The sequence below is a fragment of the Hippocampus bargibanti genome, linkage group LG18 (assembly GCF_051943395.1).
Source record: "Hippocampus bargibanti isolate YZ-2025 linkage group LG18, ASM5194339v1, whole genome shotgun sequence".
Taxonomy (NCBI): domain Eukaryota; kingdom Metazoa; phylum Chordata; class Actinopteri; order Syngnathiformes; family Syngnathidae; genus Hippocampus; species Hippocampus bargibanti.
In genome coordinates, this window is record NC_142751.1 from 10,296,820 (window position 1) to 10,321,773 (window position 24,954).

At 40.2% G+C, this 24,954-nt stretch overlaps 2 protein-coding genes and 2 long non-coding RNA genes across 12 annotated transcripts; 3 read left to right on the forward strand and 1 right to left on the reverse strand.

The window, feature by feature from the left end:
* The first annotated feature begins 76 nt into the window (after positions 1-76).
* fyb1b (FYN binding protein 1 b) lies at positions 77-9,336 on the forward strand. Of its 6 annotated transcripts, none has more exons than XM_089021031.1 (18): positions 78-263; positions 1,947-2,874; positions 3,731-3,854; positions 4,014-4,096; positions 4,454-4,476; positions 4,610-4,662; positions 4,732-4,837; positions 4,907-5,066; positions 6,213-6,333; positions 6,406-6,425; positions 6,520-6,592; positions 6,676-6,762; positions 7,119-7,159; positions 8,239-8,302; positions 8,381-8,480; positions 8,552-8,837; positions 8,929-8,960; positions 9,033-9,336. In XM_089021031.1, exons 1-18 carry the CDS (start codon positions 261-263, stop codon positions 9,114-9,116), a joined length of 2,388 nt encoding a protein of 795 aa, XP_088877157.1. In that variant the 5' UTR covers positions 78-260; the 3' UTR covers positions 9,117-9,336. The 6 variants fall into 6 exon arrangements, 4 of the variants coding, with proteins under 4 accessions (XP_088877156.1, XP_088877157.1, XP_088877158.1 ...); XR_016118332.1 differs by having other exon boundaries at positions 79-263; positions 8,381-8,723; positions 8,804-8,837; positions 9,033-9,108; XM_089021030.1 differs by having other exon boundaries at positions 77-263; positions 8,239-8,480.
* A 1,215-nt stretch (positions 9,337-10,551) lies between these two features.
* Positions 10,552-11,698, forward strand: LOC148884557 (uncharacterized). The gene is made up of 4 exons (XR_016118187.1): positions 10,552-10,658; positions 11,086-11,140; positions 11,423-11,521; positions 11,609-11,698. It is a non-coding gene; the product is annotated as an uncharacterized LOC148884557 (long non-coding RNA).
* Positions 11,699-11,833: 135 nt separating this feature from the next.
* Positions 11,834-24,954, reverse strand: pde6b (phosphodiesterase 6B, cGMP-specific, rod, beta). Of its 4 annotated transcripts, none has more exons than XM_089019717.1 (23): positions 24,035-24,954; positions 23,045-23,356; positions 22,181-22,333; positions 22,018-22,107; positions 21,156-21,296; positions 21,013-21,087; positions 20,876-20,940; positions 19,993-20,059; positions 19,858-19,905; positions 19,624-19,773; positions 19,397-19,540; positions 18,498-18,563; positions 18,279-18,428; positions 18,087-18,194; positions 17,893-18,002; positions 16,596-16,683; positions 15,727-15,827; positions 15,520-15,627; positions 15,365-15,428; positions 13,939-14,013; positions 12,860-12,943; positions 12,600-12,753; positions 11,834-12,502 (listed from the first exon to the last, which is right to left on the reverse strand). In XM_089019717.1, exons 2-23 carry the CDS (start codon positions 23,336-23,338, stop codon positions 12,456-12,458), a joined length of 2,382 nt encoding a protein of 793 aa, XP_088875843.1. In that variant the 5' UTR covers positions 23,339-23,356; positions 24,035-24,954; the 3' UTR covers positions 11,834-12,455. The 4 variants fall into 4 exon arrangements, with proteins under 4 accessions (XP_088875843.1, XP_088875841.1, XP_088875842.1 ...); XM_089019715.1 differs by having other exon boundaries at positions 23,429-24,041; XM_089019716.1 differs by lacking the exon at positions 24,035-24,954 and adding an exon at positions 23,429-24,023 and having other exon boundaries at positions 11,834-12,499.
* On the forward strand, positions 22,685-23,372 carry LOC148884559 (uncharacterized). The gene is made up of 3 exons (XR_016118188.1): positions 22,685-22,926; positions 23,109-23,136; positions 23,234-23,372. It is a non-coding gene; the product is annotated as an uncharacterized LOC148884559 (long non-coding RNA).

The window sequence follows — 24,954 nt, forward strand, 5'->3', positions numbered from 1 at the left end:
CAAGAAGCCAACGACAAGCAAATCCATGACATGACCACATCGAGATAAGAGAAAGTGTGACACATACACACACATGGGGCGAGCGAGCGAGAGAAAGGGAGAGAGGAAGTAGTCGACACCAAACCCACAGCATTTGACACACAATGCTTTATGTCACTCTTTGACATCGACTAATGCTCTCTCGGTTAGGTAGATAAACTCACACATATGCCGTAGGTACTTTTTCACACAGAGCTGAGTTGAACAGGACGGTTCTCAACATGGTGAGTCCTTCAAACTATATTTAAAAATAACAAAACTGCTAAGATAGTTAAGGCACAGTAGCTTCTATTATTCTGACATCAGGAGCTACTTTATTCGCTCTTGAGTGACAGATAGCGACAGATTTTTTTAAATTTATTGTAAATTCAACTGAATGTGAAAATGAAGCCATTTTGTTTCGCTTCTGTTTCTCTCTTGTGTAATTTTGGCCCTCACCTCTCATCAAAGTGGAAATAGAAACGTTTGCTTCCTCTTTGCTTGGACGAGAGAATCAGGCTTCTATCGCTCTATCGCACAGAAAAAAAAAAATTTCAAAGCTGAGCAGTGGTTCGTTTTTAAAAGGAATTGGCCAATCTGTAAAACAGCCATAAAATGTTCAATGCGTGAATATGAGCATTACATGTATGTATATGCAAATCTGGGGGAGAAAAGGACAATTTAAAAGCTTTTTATTGCTATAGTTTTGCAAGTCCACTGCATGAGTTCAACATGCACAGTTGCAACTTTCTGGAGCAACACATGTTGGGTAATTGTAATGTTTTTGGGGTGGGGGCAACAAACATGTCACAGAGGGCATTTTTAAAATGATTTAATTTTCCATTTTGTCATGCTGGTACAACTTTAGCTTGGGCAGATGTTAAATAATTTACAGATTGATTAAGTTACTGCATATTCCTCATTATTAAACTAACGCTGTAAACTTTGTACATTAAAAAAATACTCGCGCTGAATATTCAGGAAGTCTTGTTTTCGAGTTGATGACGACGCCCTAAGTGACGTCACGGAGGGAACGCCCATGACCGAGAAAACGACACACAATGCATTTGGGTACTTTTTTTCATTTGAAAACACAGTGTTGATGGCGAAATTAGAAGGAAAAAGGTGAATCGTATGTCGCAGCCAATGGCGGTAACACGGATAAAGAAGGTGTACGTTTACAAAAATTCCCAGTTGACAAATCAGCCCATTTCCAACGGAGTTTAGGCGCCATCTTGTGCATTTTCTGTGACACTACATTGGAGTCCAGATGGCTCGAATTGATACGGAAGGACGTCTTTAATCGATTGCAAACATTTATGCTTTCCTCTCAGAACTATTTGAATCATATTCATAACTAGATGAGTAACAAGAAAGCATCTTCTCCGAATCTGAACTCTCTGAAGCCAATGTTTTCATTTTGGAGCAAGGCAGTGTGTGACCAATAGTGACGTCACGAACAAGGAGGCGGGACTTTCTGAATCTGCCTAGTTCCAAGCTCATTTTGTGGCAGTTTTGGGATACTCTGTCATTTTTATTGGTGTTTTGCATTTGACAAAAAATATCAGCCTGCGTGTTTTGGGTATTTTAGATGCTATAAAACTGGTGAAAAAAATGGTGTTGATTGTCCTTCAACAGCAGTAGAAAAATGTGTTTATTATTTGCCCAAAGGGGGCTTAGGTACACATTGGAAGGCCGCCAAGTGGAACAACAATCATGATTAGCGAGCGCACGCAGAAGTTGGAGCTTATTTGAAGTCGCAATGTTGTGCAATTGCTTTGCTGCCATGGCAACGGCGGCAGCTTGCCGTGCTTGGCTCTTTATCCGTACTTCCTTGTACCGCGTTGTACTTTTTTTGAGTCGGCGGCAAAAGTTGCTCTAAATGGTCGGTGGGGTTGCATGATGGTTCTCTTTGCTATTCGATGCAGGAAAACAAGGCTGACGTCAAGGCCATCATGGCTCGTTTTCAAGGCGGGGGCGCAGAGGAGGTCACCTCGCCATCACCGAGGCACAAAGCCCCCCTTAACGTCGCCATCTCATCTGGTCCCGCCATAATATCCAAGAAACCAGTTTTGGAGTGCTTCTCGGGCGGCACTTTAAATCTACCGCCCAAACCCCCGCCCTACCTTAAAGCCACAATAAAAAGTGACACTGAGGTGGCGGGAGGGAGCAAAATTAAAGTGGCGAGTAGATTTAATAACACCCTTGGTGACTCGCCGAATAAAAAAGCTGTATTTGAGAGGGGGCAGACAGCTCTAAAGTCACCGGAAGCAAAATCCCCTGAAGTCCAAAGTCCGGTGCTGAAGCCCATCCCCAAACCACTTCTCAGCACCCCGACACCTCCGGGTCCTAAACCACCTCCAGCAGGATCCAAACCGACTTGGGTGAAACAAGAGTGTAGCGAAGGCTCGCCTACCGATCCCACGCCGCCAAAACTACCGCCGTTGCATCGAAAGCCCAACAGCAGCATTGTGAAATTACGGCAACATAACGAGACCAACGCAGACAAACCGTCACCTCCGCCGAACTTCACGGCGGCCAAAGAGGCTTTTAATAAACATAAAAACAAGTCCGAGTCAGACCTGGGTGCGGAGTCGGATGCCAAACCACCTCTCGGTGTCAATACTGTCGTCCCTCCACCCAAACCCCCCGCCAGTAAAAAGCCCAGCTTGAAAATTGCGCCCATTGCTTCAATTCAGAACACAATTAATGATGATGATGACAAAGATTCCACTTCAGACCCGAAACGCAAGACGCTCCCAAACACGCTAACTTTGGGCCCTGCGCCCCCTAAACCTAAACGACCACCCAAAGTCGACTTGGAAGACTTCAGAAGAAGTGGCGGGATTTTTCATGGTAAGTTGGACTATTTGCTTAACTCATTCACTGCCAGACGACTTTTTTGTTTCCTAACTGACATAAAAAAACGCATCTAAAATACAGGCTGATATTTTTAGTCAAATGCAAAACACCAACAAATATGACTTACAGTGTCTAAAAAGTACTTCAATTTGAAACCGGAAGTGGCCAGTTTCAGTAGGTCCCGGCCCCATGTTCGTGGTGTCACCGCAAGACGTCTTGCCTTGCTCGAGAATCAAAAAAATGGCTTCAGATTCGGAGAACATGCTTTCTTGTTACTCATCCAGTTATGAATATGATTCAAATAGTTCTGAAGAAGAAAGCATACATGTTTGTAATCGATTAAAGAATTTATTCAGTGTCATTTTGAGGCATCAGGGGTGGGAAATGTCACGCCCAAACATGGCAGAACATGGCGACAAAGCCGTGTAAGGAATTAATCAGCCGTTTCCACAGGCTGATTAATTCCTTACATTGAGCTTTGTCGCCCTCTTCTGCCTCTTTGTGGTCCTACACGATGTTTTCAGACCAAAGTACAGCAAAATGCATTGACGTGATGGAAGGACTGCTACAATGTGTCCTTTTTTTCCGGTCAGGGGCGTCCCTTCAGTGACGTAACGTATGGACTCGTCACCAACTCAAAAACAAGACTTCCGGAATATTCAGCGCAAGTCTTAAAACGTAAAATATAGCTATATGCGGTGGAATCTTTGTAAAATATGCTCAGTAGAAGTCATTTGAAGACATTTTACAAATTATGGACACAACTTGTCCGGAGACGTCGGTTGTCCTTTAAAGGAATAAACATACAGTTCCCTAAATGTGTATTGTTATTATTCTTTTTTTGTGCCAGGAAAGGACACTTTGGATAAAAATGTTCCGCCAAGTGGCTCAGCCTCCGATAACCATGTCACAAACCGACCTCAGCCACCTCGAAGTGCAGTTCCAAGTCTGCCCCCGCGACCTTCGGCGACCACGTAATGCATACACGCACGCTCTCACACACACACACACACACACACACACACACACACACACACACACACACACACACACACACACACACACACACACACACACACACACACACACACACACACATCTAAAAATCTTCATTTTCAACCCGTACCTTGCAGCATGCACCGGGAAGAATCCTACGACGATGTCGATGCCGTCAAGATCAGCTCATCGCTTCCTCCTCCATTACCGCCGCCCGCAGGTCCGGTCGACCCTGAATGGCATCAAATGTGTCAAGATGTGTTTTCATCCAATCAAAGTCATTATTTGGCATAAAAATTAGGACTGTAATATCATGGAACCACTTGTAAGTGTTTTTTTTTAGTTCGATATCGGATTTAAGTGTTTTTACAGGTTTCGGTTATATCGATATTTTTTCGGAAATATCGATTATCGTCATCGTCAACATACAGGTAAAGTTACAACGACCACATTTAATTTCTTGCCCCATATCGTGCCACAATTTGGCAACTTTTCGCTTTTGCTGTTCAGAAACATCATCCTTTGTTGCAGTTTTATCTGAAGTTTCAAATCTATTTTTGTTTTTTACTTTCTGTAGGTCATCCAAGCCTGAGGCCAAAGGTGACAAACGTTTCATTCCGAATTTTGCTTCCTTCTAATCTTCCATGTTTGCTAGATTGACACAAAACTCATGATAATAATGTCATCAAAATTCAAACTTGGTCTGTTTTGATTTGCGTCCTCGCGTGCGCAGGAAGAAGAGGACGAAGACAGCGGCGATATGTACGAGCCACTTGATGAAGCGTGGTAAGATATTTTTTTTTTTCCCCCGGAAGTTTTTGGAGGTTTTTCCATTCGGTTTCGGCTCCTCGACAGGGAAGAAGAGGAAAAAAGGAAAGAGGAGAAACGACAAGCGGAGTCCGAGAAGAAGGAGCAGAAGGGGCGAGAGAAGAAAGAACAAGAGGCCAGAAAGAAATTCAAGGTGAAACGAGACACTTTCGAAAAGTTTGCCGGATAATTTTGAACTTGAACGGATTATTTTGCACATCAGCTTGCGGGCCCCGTGGAAGCGATCCATCAGGGCAAAGCTCGCGTGGACTGCAAAGGCAGTAAGACGGAGCTGGCGCTGAAGCGGGGGGACTGTCTAGACATCATTCGAGTTCAAGGCAACCCAGAGGGCAAATGGTTGGGACAAAAACAAGATGGATCCAGTATGTTGATTTCTTCTTTTTTTGTCACCTCCATCATATTCCTGCAAATCAAAACCAAACCAATACAATGCAACGACCCACTCTCTAAAAACACTGGGGAGTAAAATTTCTTAACAGCTGTCCATAACTGACTCAACCATGAATGAACGAATGAATGAATAAATAAATGGACAAGTAAATAAATGAATTATTAACTAAATAACTAAAAAAATAAACAATTAAATAAATCAATGTACGCATAAATAAATAAATAAATAAATAAATAAATAAATAATAAATAGGTGGATGCACAAATAAATAAATAGTTACATACATAACTAAATAAATAGACAAATAAATAAATAAATGGAGAAGTAAATAAACGAATAAACACATAAATAAATAAATAAATAGGTGGATGATGCACAAATAAATAAATAATTAAATAAAGAGACAAATAAATAAATGATAAATAAATAAATAAATAAATAAATAAATAAATGAATGGATGCATAGTTAAATAAATAGACAAATAAGTAACAGTTAAGTTAAACAACCATAAAGTTAAATAGACAATAAGACGCGTAACTAAATAGACGGATACGTAAATAAATGAATTAATAACTAGCTGACTAAATAAATAGTTAAATAAGTGAATAAACAAATAAATGAACTCATGAATAAATGAATGAATAAATAAATAAATAAACAGACAAATAAATAAATAAATAAATAAGCGACCAAATAAATACATGAATAGTTGAATGCATAAATAGTTCAATAAATAAACAAAAAAATAAACAAATAAATCAACAAATAAATAAACAAACGTATAAACGAATAAATAAATGTGTTACTCAGTTTCATGCCACCGCCAATAAGACTTTACAAAGGATTGCAATACTGATATTGTACTTCTTCCTAAAAGAATGAGAAATATTCAGGAAAACCAAAGCCTTTTTAACCACAATTTATTTTTTAATTAAATGATGCAAATTTGTGAGTGTTTTTTTTTTTTTACTTCAACTCAGATTTCAGAATCAGAGAGAGGAAAAAAAAGAAACAAAATCTACTTTTATCCCCTTAAAATTACATTAAAAAAATTACTCTGGTCAAACTGAGACTTTGGTATTGCGACATTGCAAAAGTTTCTTTCTCCTTTCCCAGTCGGCTACGTGAAAACGACCTCTGTGGAGATCGACTTCAACACACTGAAAACGCAACAAACACAGCAGGGCTCCAGGTTTGATGTGTACGATGACGTGGATGTGGCATCCTCGGACAGCAGGTGCTATGTCACTTTCAAATCATTTGTCATATTGATTCATAAATAATATTCCAAGCCGTTTTCTCTCCGCAGCGGAGTCAGTGGGCAAGGAGGTAACATATCTCAACCATTTATACTGAATTTGATTGGAATTCTTTGCACTTATGATACAAGTAGTGAGTAATTCATTTTTTTTTCTCCCTACAGTGTTTATACCGCCTCCCCCAGTCGAGGATGACGAACTCTATAATGACGTCATTGATCCCGATTTGGATGTGAGGTGGGTAATGGCAAATACTGACACTATGACATAATATATATTTTTTTCAATTCTAAAAAGGTATACTATATTTGGCTGTTTAGTCACCAACGGCCCAAGTTGTCCATTCCAAAGTCTCTGACCCTCCGGAAGATTTTTGAGCGAAACAGACGTCCAGCCAGCACTAAAGTGTAAAAAAAAAAAATACACTCAGTAGTAAGGCCGGTTCTCACACGTTAACCCAGACATCTTTAACGTAAATCACTCGAGCCACAAATCCAAGTCGGAGAGGAGAAGGAGATGATGCCTTCTTGGATTGATTTGACTCTTTGCAGATCATTGACGAAGTTATTAACGTTGCATGAGATTGATTTTTTTTTTTTTTTTTTTTAATGACTTGTTTGTGTGCAATCAACTAATTGTGCTTTTCGATCACTAATCGGATGATTACGTTAGCGGGACTGATGCATGATGCCCGAGTATTGGTGAGAAAATGGATAGGAAATTGAATTGTGACTTACATTTCTTATTTTTTCTGATATGACAGACTTCCTCCACCCAGCCAGTTTACGGCAGAGGAGAACGCAGGTATTTCAATACAGTATATCAAATAACTATTTTATTTTATAAAAAAAAAAACACCATTTGTGGATTTTTTTTAAATATGTATTCATCCATTTTCTACACTGCATATTCTGTTCATCACTATTATTTATAGGTTGTCAATAAGGATCTTTTTGAAACTGGCATGTAAAGGACAACCAACACTATTTTTTTGTTTCCTAACTGACATCAGAAAAATGTTTTATAGCATCTAAAATACCCAAAACACGCAGGCTGATATTTTTAGTCAAATGCAAAGCACCAATAAAAATGACTTAGTGTCCCAGCGCTACTTCAAAATGATTTGAGAAAGTTTCATTTTCAGAAGGTCCCGCACCCTTATTTCTGACGTTACACCAGGACGTCTTGCCTTGCTCTAGAATCAAAACAATGGCTTCAGATTCGGAGAAGATGCTTTCTTGTTACTCATCCAGTTATGAATATGATTCAAATAGTTCTGAAGAGGAAAGCATAAATGTTTGCAATCGATTAAAGAAGTCCTTCCGTATCATTTTGAGGTGTCTGGACTCTAATGTAGCTCCCCGACAATGCACAAGATGGCGCCCAAGCTCCGCTGGAAATGGGCTGATTTGTCTGCTGGGAATTTGTGTCAACTAGTATCAAATAGTAGTCTTGGTACAACACACAACGATTCACCATCGCATTATTTATGTGTTTTCCTTCTAATTTCGCCATCAACACTAACTTTTCAGACTAAACAAAGTACCCAAAATGCATTGTGTGTCACTTTCTCGGTCATGGGCGTTCCAAACGTGACATCACGTCAGGAATCGTTACCAACCCAAAAACAAGACTTCCTGAATATTTAGCGAGAGTCTTAAAACGTAAAATCTAGCTATATGCGGTGGAATCTTTATGAAATACGCTCAGTAGAAGTCATATGAAATGATTTTACAAATTATGGACACAACTTGTCCGGAGGCGTCGGTTGTCCTTTAACCTGTGACTGTAAAGTGACCTTGAGAGTTTTGAAAGGCGCTTATAAATGAAATGTATTATTATTATTATTATTCAAGTGAAAACCTATTTTTTTCCGTTTCAAGTTGACGATGAGCTCTACTACGACGTCGACGCCCAAAACCAGCCGCCTCCCCCACCCGTCAGCAGGTGCCATCGATCGTTTCATTCAATGCTACTTTGTTGCAGCCCTTACTCCAAGTCGCGGCGGCCATTTTGTTTCCTCAGCATTCCTTCCGTGAGAGGAAGATGCAACGCGGAAGAAGTTGATTCGAAAAAGATGAAAAAGTTTAAAAAAGAAGAGAAAGACTTCAGGAAAAAGTTCAAAGTTTGTATTTCTGATTGTCCTACCGGATATTCGGGTGTCATGGTTGTCCTTGTCATTCAATGTGCTTTCAGTTTGACGGTGAGATCCAGGTTCTGTATCAGGTGACGGTCAGCCCCACTGCAGTGAATAAAAAATGGGAAAAGTGGGCCTTCAAAGAGCTTGCTGTTAAAGCTGGGGAGAGACTGGATGTGATCGTTAAGCCCACCGATAATAAAATGATTTGTCGCAATGAGGAGGGCAAGTGTGAGTGCACAAAAGTATTGGGACACATGGACGTCACATCAACTGGACACTATTCTTATCTGTGTGTTTGTCCTTTACAGTTGGTTACGTTTCAACGTGTCATATTTGCATGGAGTGAGTAGCATAAACATTTTTACATAATTCAGATTGCTAAACAGGAATGGACAAGTAAACTAAAAAGCGGACTTTTTTTGTTTAATTACAGTGACGGCGACATTTATGACGATATCGGCGATGGTACGTTTTTCAATCACTGACATTCTAAATGAAAGGATCTTTTAATCATAATGGCATCTTCCTACTCTTCAGATTGCATCTATGACAACGAATGAAGAAGACGGCATCCTGTGTACATACCAAATAATACAATATTATTTAATCGTGTTGTGGTAATCAGCGCTCGGTCTTTTGGCTATATTTTTGAAAATATAAAACACAGCAGTATTTTACCATTTTGTTTTTAAATGTTCTCAGTTTTGTGTACGTTTGGGTAACTTACCCTCCAAGATACCTTTCCAATTTTAAATGTGTTTTGGACTCTAAAATATTGTAGATAGACTCGCGTGATATATGCAATCGTATGAAAGTCTGTTTTTTTGTTTTTTTTTTTTAATAAACGTTTCCTTAAAAAAACTATCCCTGTATTTATATCAATGATCATAGCATGCATTTTTTGCCTATTTTGCCAGCTCTGGATACACTCTTTCACAGAATGTGCTCATTCTTTCCCCCTAAATTACACATGTCCTGCTTTGGGCTTGGGGGGGTCGCTGCAATGGAAACCGGGCAGGACTTCCCCCCTTGAGGATTGCTTTCGGACACCCCTGCCCTAAATGTTCTTTCACACATTAAGTAATTACCATGCAACCACCCAGCACAAGAAGACTTATGTCCCTTTTTGGCTACAGAACAACTCACTCAGTAAAAGGCTCCCAAATACAAACATTCCAAAAACGTCCATCTTTGTTCCTGCCATCATTCATCAGCAGTACATTTATGAGAAATATTTTTTTTAATGTCCAGAAAATACTGTATTGTGCTATTAGATTTTTTTAGATGCCAAAGTGGACATAGATAGAACTGTGAAAATTAATTTTGTACACTTTTACAACAGATTCTTTTGTTCCAGACAGTGTTTTTTAGGTGTTCAATTGATTAAGTAATTGAACACATAAAAACACTGTCTGTAAGAAAGGAATCTGTTGTAAATTAGATGGACCACTCCTGTACGACTGAGACCTTACACAGACGAACTATTAATTTTGCACAGTTTTTTTACAATGAACATTTAAGACTGTCGTGCCCACAAATATTAACATTCGAGCAACATTTAAACACCATTATTGTCACTTACCTTTTTCCAATTACTTTCTCAGAGGGACGTTGGATTAATTAACGTCAAAATAAACATATAAACAAATAACAAATACAAATAAAACAAATAAAAGTACATTGACTGATAAGCACAAATTGACTTTATTACCACTTTAATCGTGCTCCGTGTAAACGTCGTATTAGTCGTCTGTGTATCTTCTTTTAATTTTTTTAAACTCTAATTAGTTGGACTGGATAACACCTTGGCCTCATCGAGTAGAGCTGCGACGTTCGCGGACAGTTGTTCAAAACTTGTGTCAGCCTTTTCTTTGTGCCTTCAAAGAATTTAGCTTAACAGCAAATTCGAAAAAAAGCTTAAATAGTGTAGTATCGCGAATAAAACATTTTTTTCTCAATAGACAGCGGTACTTTACACTGCGAATGTTTAAACTATAAACAGTATTTTTTCTGTTTGAAGTCCAATTGTGGTTGTTGCGCTAACACTATTCAGACAGTGGGGGCGCTGTATCCACTCTGATTCTCAAGAAGAAGAAAAAGGCGGAAGTGAATGTCCTTGTCTTCGCCATGGCTCCCCCTGTTGCTGTGTCGCCGCTGATTAAGGTGAAACAAACACTTTATTTCTTCTCACGCTACTGTTATTTTGTTACGATACTATTATTGCTCATATTACGATGCGTCGGGTGGTCAATGTGTTATTTGTTTCGTTACGTTGTAAGATCGTTCAACGCTTGTCACCACGTATGTCACAATGACATTGAAGTCTTTTTCCACCCAGATAAATACGCTAAAGAACGCAGAAATTATCTGAAAAACATTTCCCATAGTCAATTATGAACCACTTTGATAAGATCAGTGTACACGTTCTTTTGGTAAATGTGTGCGTACTTTTAAACTCATCAGATCGAAGGTTAACGAGGAATCTGCTAGCATGCGTGGATTTGGAGCGCAGTAGATTGCCGAAAGAGAAAGTTGTAATTTAGTGATTTCTTTTAACATGCATAACCTAATGTGTGCGTAATGTTTTCAGACAGCCCGGTGGTCTGCCCTATTGCTTGGCGTCTTGTATGGCAAACAGAGGTTTGGTAAGTGTATTAAGCACTTCTCTTCCTTTCTATAGAGTCATGCAAAAAGAGTGCAGGCTGTGTAACACACAATACACAACCTGAATTTATCATTAGATTCCACTAAAACATTAAACTGAAATTAAGGCTGCCATCATGACAAAGTTGTGATTATGTGCAATTGGTTTGTTGTGAACAGTAGGTTCCCTACCTCTTCTCACCACGAAAAACATTATCGCAAGGTATAGCATCACAACATTGTTATTATTCAAAGTACCTGAAGCCCACATTATTATTATTCAGAGTACCTGAAGCCCATTGCAGAGGAAGAGCGCAAAGTGGAGGAGGCTGAAAAGAAGGCCCGAGAGGAACAGGAGCGCATTGCCAAACAACTGGCTGAAGGTAGCTCTTTGGCGGTGACATCATCGCTTGATACATTTCTATTTCCCGTTCTCAATGCTCTTCCCCCACCCCCTCTTGTCTCCACAGCTAATTCAGACACCATCCTCAAGTGAGCTATCACTTCCCATCTGTCTGTTATGTTCCAAAATGAATAAAAGCTGATTATTTTTCATGTGAGATGATGGCAGTGTTCATTGGGATGGGCGCGTGTGTGTGACCGTCTGTTATTGATTTCAAGGTCGGTTGTAATCCTGCTGTTGTTTAGCAGCAATAATCCCAGGATTGGGGTCAACCGCCAGTGGGAGAAAGTGCAGTGTGGACATAAGCACTCCTCACTAAATTGTCATTATGCAGCGATCAGATCACTCACGACTCTATTCTTATTATGTTGTGCAACACCCTAAAAATATATTTTCTTTATTTGGATCTTTGTGTCACAAATGGAGCATGCAGCGTTGAGTCAAGTAGTAGTCAATGAGTAGTAGTTATTAGTAGTCAATGAAAAAAACTATTTTAATCAAAAACCTGAGACAAGTTATTTTCCACAGTGTTTCAGTGTATTGAAACGCACCCGTATATTGTTAATGTGTTGGTATTTGTCAAAGGGAACTGTCTTGAGTAAACAACACAGTAATATGTTTTTTTTTTTTTTGCAACAAGGGTGTATTTACAGTATGTTAGAGTTGACTAGCGACCCAAAATTATGCAATATATATACTCACATGGCATATATACAGTACATGCACACTTACCAGTCCAGTTATGTAAGTATTCGACAGGGACTAAAAGATGCTTCTCTTGCTTCCGATTCTTTCTGCTCTTTCCTGAAAAGCACCAATTGCCCTGCAGAAATTCTATTGCACATCCATCTCCGTGACACTCCCCATTTCCTTGGTGGAAACTACAGTGGTCCTCAAATTCTACCGTGAGTGTTTCAGCAAACCGAGCAGGTTTTGGAGCCTCCGCCGCCGGCGTTATCTGCTGATGGTCAAAGGCAAAAAAATTAAACGGAATCATGCTGAGCTTTCAATCATATAAATATGACAATTTAAGATTCATCATCTTGTGTTTCATCAACCTTTCCTGGCTGCGGCTGCCTGCTTCGCTGCCTTGTCGTCCTCGGTGGTTTTAAGTTTTGCCTCGTACTCTTCCTTTTTGGTGTTCCACTCCTTCCTGTTGTTCAGGATTCCGTCAAGCATGGGTTGGATTTGGGGGTGGAAGCGGGAGAACTCCTGTGGAGGTGGCGGCGGATGGTAATACAATTCATCCATACAATACAACTCTTGTTACAGTATATGGTTTGATTGAGACAAGTGGTTTTTCGAAATGAAGCTTCACCTTGTAGACAAACGTGCAGACAAAGTCGATGAAACCGCATTGGAGTTTGGGGAGCTCTGCTGCTTTATTCCTGTCCATCATGGGCTAGCGGGGGCAAAAGTACACAGAATTAGAAATGGGAACACGTTTGACTATTGTTTTGTCCACCATTAACTCATTCACACAATGTGTCCAATCCAGTGCCAATAATTTGGAATCAGTCAAAACAGAATGTCTGAAAAAGTCTCAAGAAGCGGTGTTTCAAATTAAACAGCAAGTCGGCCATTATTTTCCTTTGTGATAGAGATTAGACAGAATAAGAAGTTATCATATTTAAAGGTCTCATGCTGTTATATGCTTCGTCAACATGTGTGACTCGAATACACAATTAAAGCACAGGGGTCAATCTGAGGTCAACAGACACTTCTTGTTAAACTGTCATCTTCATCTAGGAGATCTAGCCTTGGACGGAATATTTAGTTTTAGGTCTACATAAACATTGAATGCAGCATAAGAAACCTAAAACGCTCTTATTTCATAAAAAAAAGAGTTAATTCCTAAATTATATGGGTCTGGAGTTATATGAGCTTGAAATGAGGGCGGCTGTCCAAAATCTAATGCGATACATACATATTAGTTTATATAGTGCTTTAACAACAGCTGAAGCTGGAAAAAAGGAAATTCTGCCCCCCTGTGTAAAAGAAAAAAACATTGCCAGAGGCCATGGCCAGTGCTTTATCGGCACCCAAGCATGAAAAAAAAAAAAAACAAAACCAGAACAAATTCAGGAATGGCGCTCTCGGTTATATGTTCAATTCCCGAATAAATTCGTGAATGAGTAAATAATGTATATGTACCACTTTGTTTTAGTATTGTACTTGGCAAAGGACAAATATATTTGATTTTGATGAACATGGCATAATGTAAAACTGGAAATTCTTGATTGCCACCAGAGAACAAATTGTTATAATCGATTTTTTTCTGTTGAGCAGATTAGGGATGTGTTGTAAAATTGCGAGAACTATAAATGCAAACAAACGCAACACAGGATACTTATTGAGAATCCTTACTCATTGTCAAAATTATTAACAATGACTTACAATGGGTTGTTGCTCCAGCACTGTCCTCTCCAGATCGCCTTGCTCCCAAAACTCCGCCGCCACAGACAGAGCAACCTATACGACGCAAATACACAATGAATCCAGCGAGGGTACAGAATTTTCTGGTGTATAAGGCGCACTTCTAATGAATGGTGTCTTTTCAAACCTTTTCCGGTGTATAAGGTGCACCTTCAATGAATGAAAAAAGTTTAAACATAATATATAAATATATACATGTTTTCCAAATATAAGGCACACCACATTATAAGGCGCTACAGTAGAGGCTGAGGTTACACACAACTTCTTCTATAATAAGAAATAATAATAATAATACATTTCATTTGTAAGCGCCTTTCAAAATTCTCAAGGTCACTTTAGTCACTGGATCAGTTTTTCTGTGGGTGAGCAGCGGCAGCCACATGCGCCAACGTTCACTCAACCTGGAATAACTCAAATAAATAAAAAACTATCTAGCTCATAGATAGACAACAGATAGCCAGCCAGCTAGCTAATAGCCAATAGATATGATTTGAGTGAGGACGCTGTATCAAAAGAGTAAATGTACAGTATATATTCCTTCATCTTATCTCCTTATTTCCATCTGCTATCTATTTGCTATCGCGCTAGCTAGCTATCTATTGACTATCCATTTGCTATCTATTGGCTATCTGGCTAGCTAGCTAGCTATGTAGTTGGCTATCTATTAGCTATATGGCTATTTAACTGTCTTGCTGGCTTTCTATTAGCTATCCGTTAGCTAGCTAGCTAGTGTAAAGGCAATTCGCTATACAAACACATTTTAAACATATTTTCTATTTCCTTTCGCATCATTTTGTTTTTATTGGATTTCCTGTCATGTCACATCCTACCCGTCTTTACATGATTTCACATCCTGTCCGTCTTTATAAAAGCTCTCCCAACACGCCCCATCTCTCTTTTTTCCTCTTGGCTTTTTCCCCTGCCTGCCCCTCGGGGTGGACAGTCACAATTTGTGCCGTGCCCAAATTAAATAATCTTTTTGTTTTTACTTGATTCCTGCTTCATTAATAATGACTTTATCAGCTAGCTTTCTATCTATTTGAGTTACATCCGGGTTGAGTGAACGCTGGCGCGTGTGGCTGCCGCTGCTCACCCGCAGAAAAACTGATCCTGTGACTGTAAAGTGACCTTGAGAGTTTTGAAAGGCGCTTATAAATGAAATGTATTATTATTATTACGGGTATCAGAAAGAACTATTTTCAACATTCATGATAAAAGCGTCATTTCTAAACAAAAGTTTTATGCCCCCTGAATTACAAAGGGTGGCTCAATATTATTTCACACATAAAGCGCATCGGCGTATAAGGCGCAGGATCATCTTGTGAAGAAAATCAAGGCTTTTAGGTGCGTCTTAAACATCGGAAAATACGTTTTTGTAGAATTGCACCTTGCTTTGCACTTCCCAAGGCTTGGTGATGGCCGACAAGTCGCAAGCGGTCATCATCATGGCCCTGCAGTCACAAAACATTTGTGTGGAGGCTCATGACAATTAGCAGTACTATTTTTTGGGGTGGTGTGGGTTTGTGCATAAAATCCACTCACATGACGATCTCTTTCCTGGTTGTTTCTAAAGACATGAAATCAACCCACTTCTTTTCATCCTCATACGTGTGCGAAAGGTCCACAATCTTCTGGAACATGGTTCTCTTCCTGGCGTGTGGGGAGAAGGGATTCACATTTATTCCCGCCTATTCTAAGCGGTGGTCCAACATGTAGCATGAGAAGGGAGTAAGCATAACGTCAGCTCACTTGAAATACAGAGCCAGGTCGGTGGCGATGATGGCGATGTCAGTGAGGTGTATGACGTGGTCCATCTGTCGCCTGTTCAGGTTCTGGTAGATGTTCAGTGACTACAAGTGAGGGAAGAAAGCAAGCAATGTACAGTATATTGTTGTGTTTTCTGGTTCAGGCCATATCAGGCCTGTAATAGGCAGCATTTTCACAGCCTCGCTTTGTTCAGCGGAATGGTCGGTGCGGCTGGATGGATGCATGGCTTGAAGAGCCCGCGATGAGTAGAAAGGAGCACCAGCGCAGAGAGGCAATGTGTACGTGGAACTGTCGCTCCTTGGAATTGAAGCGGATTTACAGTACGTGGGGAAGGAGATATGAGATAATTTGTTTTTGTCAATGGATGCTATAGTTTTGTGTTTGATTTCAAAATTTAGCTTGTAGCAGACATGCACATTTCACCTCGGAGTCTCTGATCCACTGGTAAAATGGACACTGATCATCTCCTCTTTCATCTAGAACTGCTTTATACAACAAAGAGAGTGCAGAAAAGTGCTTGGGATTGAATGACTGTCTGTATCTTCTGTGTTGTGTCACATTTGTTATTTTGTTACGAGAGTAGCTGCCTTTCCAGCAGCTCATCTATTTAGTTTTTCTACTTCTTCCTTTCCTTTCCTCTTCCTTCCATAACTTTGCTGGTGTGAAATGTAAATATATACACTGCCTGACTAATAAGGGCTAATCCAATCCAATATGTTTTTGCCCCATGCTTTTCTGCAATGTACTCATCAGCATTTCACATCAGTTCCGCATAAAGTCACTACTGGAAGATTGCACCATCTTTTTTTCATGTTTTTGGAATAAAACTACTTTTCGCTGTCCATTCTTACCTCATCGGACAAGAGAAATTTCCCAAATTCTAGATGGTGCCGTTCCAAGATGGAAGATCCGTGCAGCTTGGCTAGAGGGTTTCCTGATCTGTTTGACATGAAAATAAGAAGGATTCCTTCAAACATTGTCATCATGCATTATTTTTGTTACATCCAATTGAGAAGAAAGGAGCGTCAGCGCCGATGTGGATGTGGAACTGTCGTGGCTTGGAAATAAAGTGGATTTACGTGGGACAGGAGATGTAAGACAATCTTTTTTCGTCAATGGATGCTACAGCTTCGTTTTCGTTTTCAACATTTAGCTTGTAGTAGACATGCACATTCCACCATGACGTCCCTGATTCATTGGTGAAAAGGACGTTTTGATCATTTCCTCTTTCATGTAGAACTGCTTATATAATAAAGTGTTTGTAGTGTACTCGAACATGATAGAGTGCATGGAGAAAGTCATTTAGATTGCACAACTGTCCATGTTTTTATGTTCCTGTTGTGTTGACTATCTGTGACAGCCCGAGGGGCTAATGGATAGCTAATACAACTGTTTCAAATGATGTTGTATTTGCTATCCATTAGCTAGCCGGCTGTTAGCTGGCTAGCTGTTGGCTATCTGGCTATTAGCTATCCATTAGCTAGCTGGCTAGCTATTAGCAGTCTAGCTGGCTGGCTGTAAGCTGTTTGTCTATTACCTATTTATTAGCTATCAATTAGCTATCTATCTATTTGAGTTACTTCAGGGTTGAGTGAACGCTGCCGCATGTGGCTGCCGCTGCTCACCCACAGAAAAACTTTATCCTGTGATTGAGAGTTTTGAAAGGCGCTTAGAAATGAAATATTTATTATTATGATTATTATTATTATGTGAAGTGCTTTGTTGACTATTATGTTAAGTGCTTTGATCCAATTTCATCTAGAACTGCTTCATACAACAAAGAGGGTGCAGAAAGTGCTTAAGATTAGTTTTTTGTTGTTGTTTTGACTGCAAGATGGCGCTGCGAGAGTGGATACCTTTACAGCAGCTGTATTTTGTTTGTCTACTGCTTCCTTTCCTTTCATAATTTTGCAGTTGTGAAATGTAAATGTCTCCACTGAAAGATTAATACAGGCTAATCCAATCCAATACAGTATATGCTAATCTCAATTGAGTTTGAGCAATACCAACCAACGGCATGATTAGCGGTTGGCCTTCCATTAACCGTCATTTTCACAAACATTTTCGAGCCACATACAGCGCTTTTTTTAATTGACAGATGATCAATTAGTCCAAAGTCAGGTAGCAAATTCAGCCAGCAACACTTACTTGACCTGGTACAAATTATTGGTCCCTCTGTGGTCAATGTCATGAAGGAAGCCTGCTGTGATCATGGCCATGACCTCCAGGTCGGTATAGTACCGCTTCAGCATTCCCGTCTGGCACAAAGACGCAAATTATAATGAATAATGAAATGAAAAAAATGTGGTTTTTTTAGGATGATTTGACATGTAGATAAATACCGTCAAAAGCGTGAACATGGTCTGCCCCACATTGAATCCGTGGCGCCAGTTGTGATAAGTGATTCTCCTGTAGCCTTTACTGACAGAGTACATGAAACGAACCAGCGTCTGAGGAGAGCCGATAGAACCGCGATGCTCAGAAAGAACCCCAAAAAATGTTTAATGAGACAAAATTCGGGTATGTACGATCACCTCTTGTGGGATTTGAAACTTTTTGACGACGCCCACTTCGTAGTACATCTGGATCCCGCACTTAACCAGTTCCATCTCCGTGCAGTTGAAATCCGAAAAGCGGAATTCGTAGATCTCAAATTTCTTGATCAGAGGAGGCAAGTCTTTTTTCTATAAAATAAAAAAATCTTTGACACACTGCATTCAACCCCTTCGACATTCCGCTGTTTGCCATTTTACCAAGATATTTTGAAGCTCCTCCTCTTCACACTCCCATGGTTCGCAGTCATACAGCTCTCGTGTGTTCTGGGATTGGATGGAAACACCTTAACTCACTTACTGCCATTCCCGATTTTATTCAGGAATTGAAAAGCATGACGTGGAACGCAATTCCTTAATTTGTTCGGGTTTTGTTTTTTCTTGCGGGGTAGGAGGGGTGTGTGTTTCAAGTTTAGGTCAGACCTCTGGCAATGTTTTTCCATCCCACAAGGGGGCAGCATTTTCCTTTTGTACAGCCCTATTTGAAGCTTAGATAAATCCAGGTCCATATAATTTATTTCTAATGAACTGAATTCATTAGAAATAAATAGTTAATTCCTCAGGTTTCTGACATGGCAGTGAATGTTTATGTCGTCCTAAAACTCAGTATTCTGCGGATCCTGCAATTTGAGTGAAAATGACAAAAACCCTGGCACTGGAGTGTAGATATTTTTGCATATCCTCTGGTAGTGAATGAGTTCAATTCAAGCTGGTGTTCAATTTAATTTAATGTTTGTACTGCTAACATTAATTTAAGAAAACAAACCTTTCACCATAAAGCTAATCCCTGGATTTGAACCTTGACCTTGAAACAGAGGAGGTTTGCCATATTACAAATCGTCCATTTATAATTTCCTGACTTCCCACCCCCTAAAGATTGTCTCATTCCTACCGGAATTGTGGCCCGTAATGAGATTTTGTGCCGTTTTAGTATACAGTGTGTTTGTTCACTTGTTGACTACCATTGGTGGGGATAGAAGTCAAAATGTTTTACTATGGGCTGGCAGTGAATGAGTTTTAATAGTGGGACTCCAATCTCAAAATGGAGAACTGAAGAATCTTTCAACATGAAACATTTTCAACAAGAGTCCATTACTGACCAGGATATTTTGAATTTCATCATCACGGCATTTCACGTGGTAGAGCACCATGTCCTGGGCAATGTCTTTGCGATTCTCCAACTTGTTCAGTCTGTCGTACGTGTCCGTGTTCAAAGCTGACCAGCCCAGGAACTGCGTCAAAGCCTTGGAAACAGGCGACACCAGAACATCAGGACCAGTACAGAAAATTCTGCGGAATATGAATTGGAGATCTGGAAATATCATACTTCCATGAGCTGCTCATCATGTTCGTCAAAAGGCTTTCCGTCTTTTCTGTTGTAAAATGTCGCCACACCGACGATCTCTTCCTTTTTGTTGACGATCGGGAGGGAGAGAACATTCTTTATGGTCCATCCGCTGCTGTCCAGCGCCTCAGTCTAAATCATACAAACAATAACACATCCCATGTTCATTGAGCAGCACATTGACACTCTTCTCCTTCACGACTGTGCCTCTCTTACCTGGAAATGAAACGTTTCGTCCGCACCCGCATTCATAATATTGCAAATCTAAGGAGGACAAAAGCAATAAATAGATTGCTCGTCAAAACACAGACTGAAGCCCATATTGCTGTCAAGACCTCAAATGGAACTCACAAAGCCACTTTCAGCAACATAAGTAGGCAAGCCGCTGCTCAAGGCCCAGTGGTCTGCAGGTGGATTACTAGATGATATATGAAGAAGTTACTCACAAACAATACTGTACATCATATGCATTTTCAAGGACAACCAGGCATAAATTAATCCCAGATCAAGTATTTATTGTAAAATAAGTTGCAGCGCCCTTTTCAATGGAATTCCAATGGCCTCGAAACCAACCGGAGGAGGACAGTGTTATTTCCAGTTTGATCCATTTTTTAACTCATTCACTGCCATTCACAAATGTAACCGGGAATTGAACATAAGACAAAGAGCGCCATTCCTGAATTTGTCCGGGTTATTTTTTTTCTTGTTTGGGTGCCGATAAAGTGCTGGCCATGTCCTCTGGCAATGGTTTTTTCCCTTCCACAAGGAGGCAGCATTTCCCTTTTTTCCATGTTAGCGATTCAGCTGTTGTTCAATCGCTATATAAACCAAGATGGTGCATTGTATTTTGGACTACGCCCTCATTTCAAGTTCATATAACTCCATAACCATATAATTTAGGAATGAACTATTTTTTTCTGATGAAGAAGAAAATATAAGGTGTCTTACACTGCATTGAATGTTTATGTAGTCCAAAAATTCAATATTCTGTGGGTCCTGGAAATCGAGTGACAATGACAAAAACACCTTTTTGCACGTCTGCCAGTGAGTGAGTTAACCAATGACAAATATGGACAAGGACAACCAGGCATAAATTAATCACAGATCAAGTATTTATTGCAAAATAAGGGCCAATTTTTGAGGGACTATTTGTATTATTATTATTATTATTTTATTATTGTCTTATGTTATCTATCAAGTTCGAAGTCCAAAGTAAAAAAAAGGCTTTACTTACGGCATTACTTTGATTTCTTCCTTCCCATGTAGTATGTAATCAATTACTTTGTAGAAATGTATTTCCTTGAAAACAAAGACAAATATTATTTAGCTTGTCGAATTTTGGCATTCTGGAAAATACAACAAAGTGTGTACCCTTCCATCAGGAGTTAGAGGTCCAGAGTAAGGAGGCTGCTCTCCCATTAACACTGGCCATACGTCAAAGAACTCCTGAAACAGAGAAAAATAATTATGTTAGGCTAAGAAAAATATGGCAGAGGAAAATAAAGAAAACTCGCCTTTTCCTTGGTCATGTCAAGTAAGCCGACAGAGTAGCGGTCACAGTTGAGGTAGGCTCGAACCGTGTACAAGGCCTTGTGGAACTGTCGCTCGATGTCGGTCAACTCTTCGAACACTTTGTTGGCTGACCATAACAGCAGCTGGAAAACGACCACTAAGTTTTTAAAATAGATTCAAAACAATTCTACAGCGTAGAATTGATTAGAATCATTTACCACAACATTGTGTTCATTTAATCATCAGCTATATGAAAGAAACAGACGTTGAAGGTGCAACGTGTAGACGTTAGTGTCATCTAACGGCGAACTAACAGAATGCAACAGGCAAACCCCTAATCACGCACACGACGGTGCCATTTTTCAGAAGTTATACACACAAAATCTTATCTAAAAATAGATACTAATAGTTTTTGAGAGAAAATAAAACCTTCAGAGTCATATAAGTACTAAGTTTTGCCGTAAATGCGGTCCTCAAATTTGTAGTAGAAAGACGGCGACAAAAATGGCGGCCTACGGAAGGGAAGGCGCACCACATCTAACCTAATTAGCGTTCATTTACAATTACATTAACATTACGATGGTGTTATCAAACCTTTTTTTGCATAATATTGAAATGAACTGTGATTTTTTGAAATAATAAACAGTGAACAGTCAACATTTATTATACACTGTCCTTCAATTATAATATTGTATGCCATCATTAAATTATCAGTATCACTCATATTGTTAATTATTAACCTTGTGAATGTGCTGATCAAAACTGTGCAGTGTGTGAATGTCAGCTTTTGCAGTATCAAATGATCCTAATGGGCTTTATAATACAAAGTCAGGTGACTACTTCCATCAATGTCTTTTGCTTCACCTGTCCTTTACGCGTCTCACAGTTGTGGAGGTAGCTCAGGTGGTAAATCTTCAAGTTCAAAGAGGCAATTTTCATATACTTGAAAAAAAGCTGCAAAAGAACACACAGGCATGATTACAAAAGTTCTACAGTTACAAAAAAAGTCAAGGGGAATGGGTCTCACATCTTCATCCTCATTGGTGAAATGAGGCCCGGTGGTCTTGTTGAGGGCTATGATCACCGCCACTAGGTCTTTGCCGTTTAGGATAGGCGTAGCGAGAAGGTTCCTGGTTTTGTAATCAGTCAGCTCATCCACAAATGGACTGAAGTACTGGTTCTAAAACACAGACAAATTTGAATATTACCTTTGCATAGCAGTGTCAGTTTTACCCAGTCTGTCACATTTCACAACAAAAAGCTCGAACATACTAGCGGGGAGAAGCACATTTTGCTAGCAAACCATTTTCTTAGCGAGATGGATTTGAGGAGGACCACTTAATACAGTAAACGTAAAATATTACAAATAAAGAGACACAAAACTAGATCTGTTGTCCATTCCTGCTGACTAAATACACTGGGCAGAGTAATCCACTCGAACAGAGCTGCAAATAAATGGATTATGTTTAACAAGTGGATTAAACCTTCACTTGGTCAAATATAGCAGCATGACTGCATTCACCGGGTAACTGGTTCGGCTTGGCTGAAAGAGTGTGAACGGGGGGCTCAAAATGATGATGACTATGTAGCATCTTAACTTGGTTCTTTGCATTTGAAAAAGAAAAAAAACAATGTAGCAAATGTCTACTTTGCATGCTTCTCCATTGATTTTATGTTCTCGATGCGCAAACTGAGTGTGTGCTAGTAGGGCTGTAATATTTTAATGCAAGTGCAAGCATTCTTTATATATCTTCAAAACAAACAAATACCCGGGTAAGTTCAGATTTTGTTCTCTGATTTAGCTTGATTTCAAGTAAATAAACAGAATAGAGGTTTCGTGCTAGTTTGCTGCCACCTGTTGGTCGCACTTGGTAGCGAATGGTCCTCTTACCTCTTTAACATCCTTCACGTTGACCGTCTTCTTGGTTTGGGCTACGTGACCAACGATCCCCAAGTCCAGTGGGTAGACGATCTCGGAATCAGGTGGCACGATGCACTCGTCCAGCTCAGACTCTGTGTTGACACCAAAGAGTCTGGTGGCCAACTCACCGATTCCGTTCCTCTGCCTGTACATGAACAGGCTGCAGCGGTCGGCGTGGATCAACGCACTGATTCTCTTGAGGATCTTGAAGACCACTTTCTCCATGTTGATGTTCTCTTGCATGTCTGTGATCAGGTCGTACATGATCCGACTTTCCTCCACCTGGGGAACAAAGGCATCGTAATCTTCCCGATTTGGGTTCGGATGTTTTTCCAGTTAAATTCGTAAAACTACCTGGCTGAGTTCCTGAAATTGGTTGAAGTCCACCTGTTTTTCCGGAAGTACCGAGACCTTGGATATGTCACTTTGAGTCATCTTCTTGGTAAAGTACTCCTTTGTAAAAGTCGGGTTTTCTCTGAGGAACTTTTCAACATCCTCCTTTTGCACGGCCATGTTTCCCTCCGTGTCCTCTCCACCCAAATGACTACAACCTCTTCAAAGCCAACCACGAATCTCTGGTTTTGACTATGCTAACTCTAAATACAAACTGACAAAGCAAGTCGAACACCAATAAAAAGTAAATGCGAAATCCACTTGAGTCCCTTACCGTAATCCAAAATGGGGGACAAAACGATGGAAGAAAATGCAGGTTACTCGTGATAATAATCCCTCCCCTTTAGCGTAAGATTTGGTTGAGAGCCCTGATGCGAACGCAGAGGGCTGACTGCAAACAATCCGCCTGCCCTCAGCAGATACTTGTAAAGGTTAGCAGGGGATCTACCTAGTCAGGTGATCATCGACCAGTCCATATGGGCCCCACAGTGATCGCAGTCATCAGAGAAGTATCAAACAATGACTTGGACTCGCTTTTGTGCTCAACAGGTCTCATTTGGACCCTACCTTCGCCACTTCATTCAGGTCTTCCGGGGGATGGATTGTGAGGCGTTCCCAAGGCAACCAGGAGGCGGCTTCGCCGTGGTGTCCAGAGTCATATCCGTGACCTCCTCGCTGTGGGATATGACTGGAACACCAGAGAAGCGTCCAGGAATCATCCCCGAACCGCCTCGTCTCAATGCAGAGGGGGAGTCGCAACCGCGGAGGACTGACCTTCTAATGCCATCGCTAAGGGAGATTCCGGACACCCTGCAGAGGAAACTCTTTTTGTATCCATTATCTTGTTCTTTTTGTCAGAGTCACTTGTTTATGCTACTCTAAGACATTTCCCCATTATTGGGGTCAATAAAATGTTTTATTCTGTGTTGAAAAATGGGGGTGAGGGGATTACTTTTCTGCTGTATTAGTGCTGTGCTTTTGTTCATTGTTTCATGTTACCGTCTTGCAGTTTTTCTGGTCTTTTATGGCCATCACATGCTGGGATGTCGGCCCGTGAAAGCTCTTTAAGCGCTTATCAAACAAGACCTCCTCGAGCATAAGCCCGATTAAGTTCGGACGCGGGTTGATTATCTCTGCACCACAATTGTCTGTGCAGTTCTAAATGCCACGTCTGTTGTTGTTGTTCACACCTTTACCTCGTAAGACTGTGGCAATGGATTGTGTAAACTTGGTTTGCATAAGCACCTCAGAAAAGGTCATGTTAATAATCTGTTTCCAGTATTATCAATTACAACAGTCCCGGAGTGTGTTTGTATTTTTGTGTAGTGGAGTAAAATAAGCTATTTTCATAAAACAGCGAAACCCTTCAATAAATTGCCATGGTGGTGAGATGTTTAATTCAGATCGTCCTTACAACACGCTGCTGAGAGCGTTACCACACAGGCTCCGTTATGCCGATGAGGCAAATGGGGCAATCAGGCCAGTCG

What these genes read in the sequence shown, in the direction of transcription:
- fyb1b (XM_089021030.1), top strand. An exon ending in AGGCCAGAAAGAAATTCAAG is followed by an intron (nt 4,838 to 4,906) that starts GTGAAACGAGAC and finishes TTTGCACATCAG; the next exon opens with CTTGCGGGCCCCGTGGAAGC. An exon ending in TTATGACGATATCGGCGATG is followed by an intron (nt 8,961 to 9,032) that starts GTACGTTTTTCA and finishes CCTACTCTTCAG; the next exon opens with ATTGCATCTATGACAACGAA.
- pde6b (XM_089019715.1), bottom strand. Translation starts at nt 23,587, where the DNA reads ATGGCCGTGCAAAAGGAGGATGTTGAAAAGTTCCTCAGAGAAAACCCG. An exon ending in ATGTTGCTGAAAGTGGCTTT is followed by an intron (nt 19,906 to 19,992) that starts GTGAGTTCCATT and finishes TGTCCTCCTTAG; the next exon opens with ATTTGCAATATTATGAATGC. An exon ending in AATAATTTGTACCAGGTCAA is followed by an intron (nt 16,684 to 17,892) that starts GTAAGTGTTGCT and finishes CATGTCAAACAG; the next exon opens with ATCAGGAAACCCTCTAGCCA.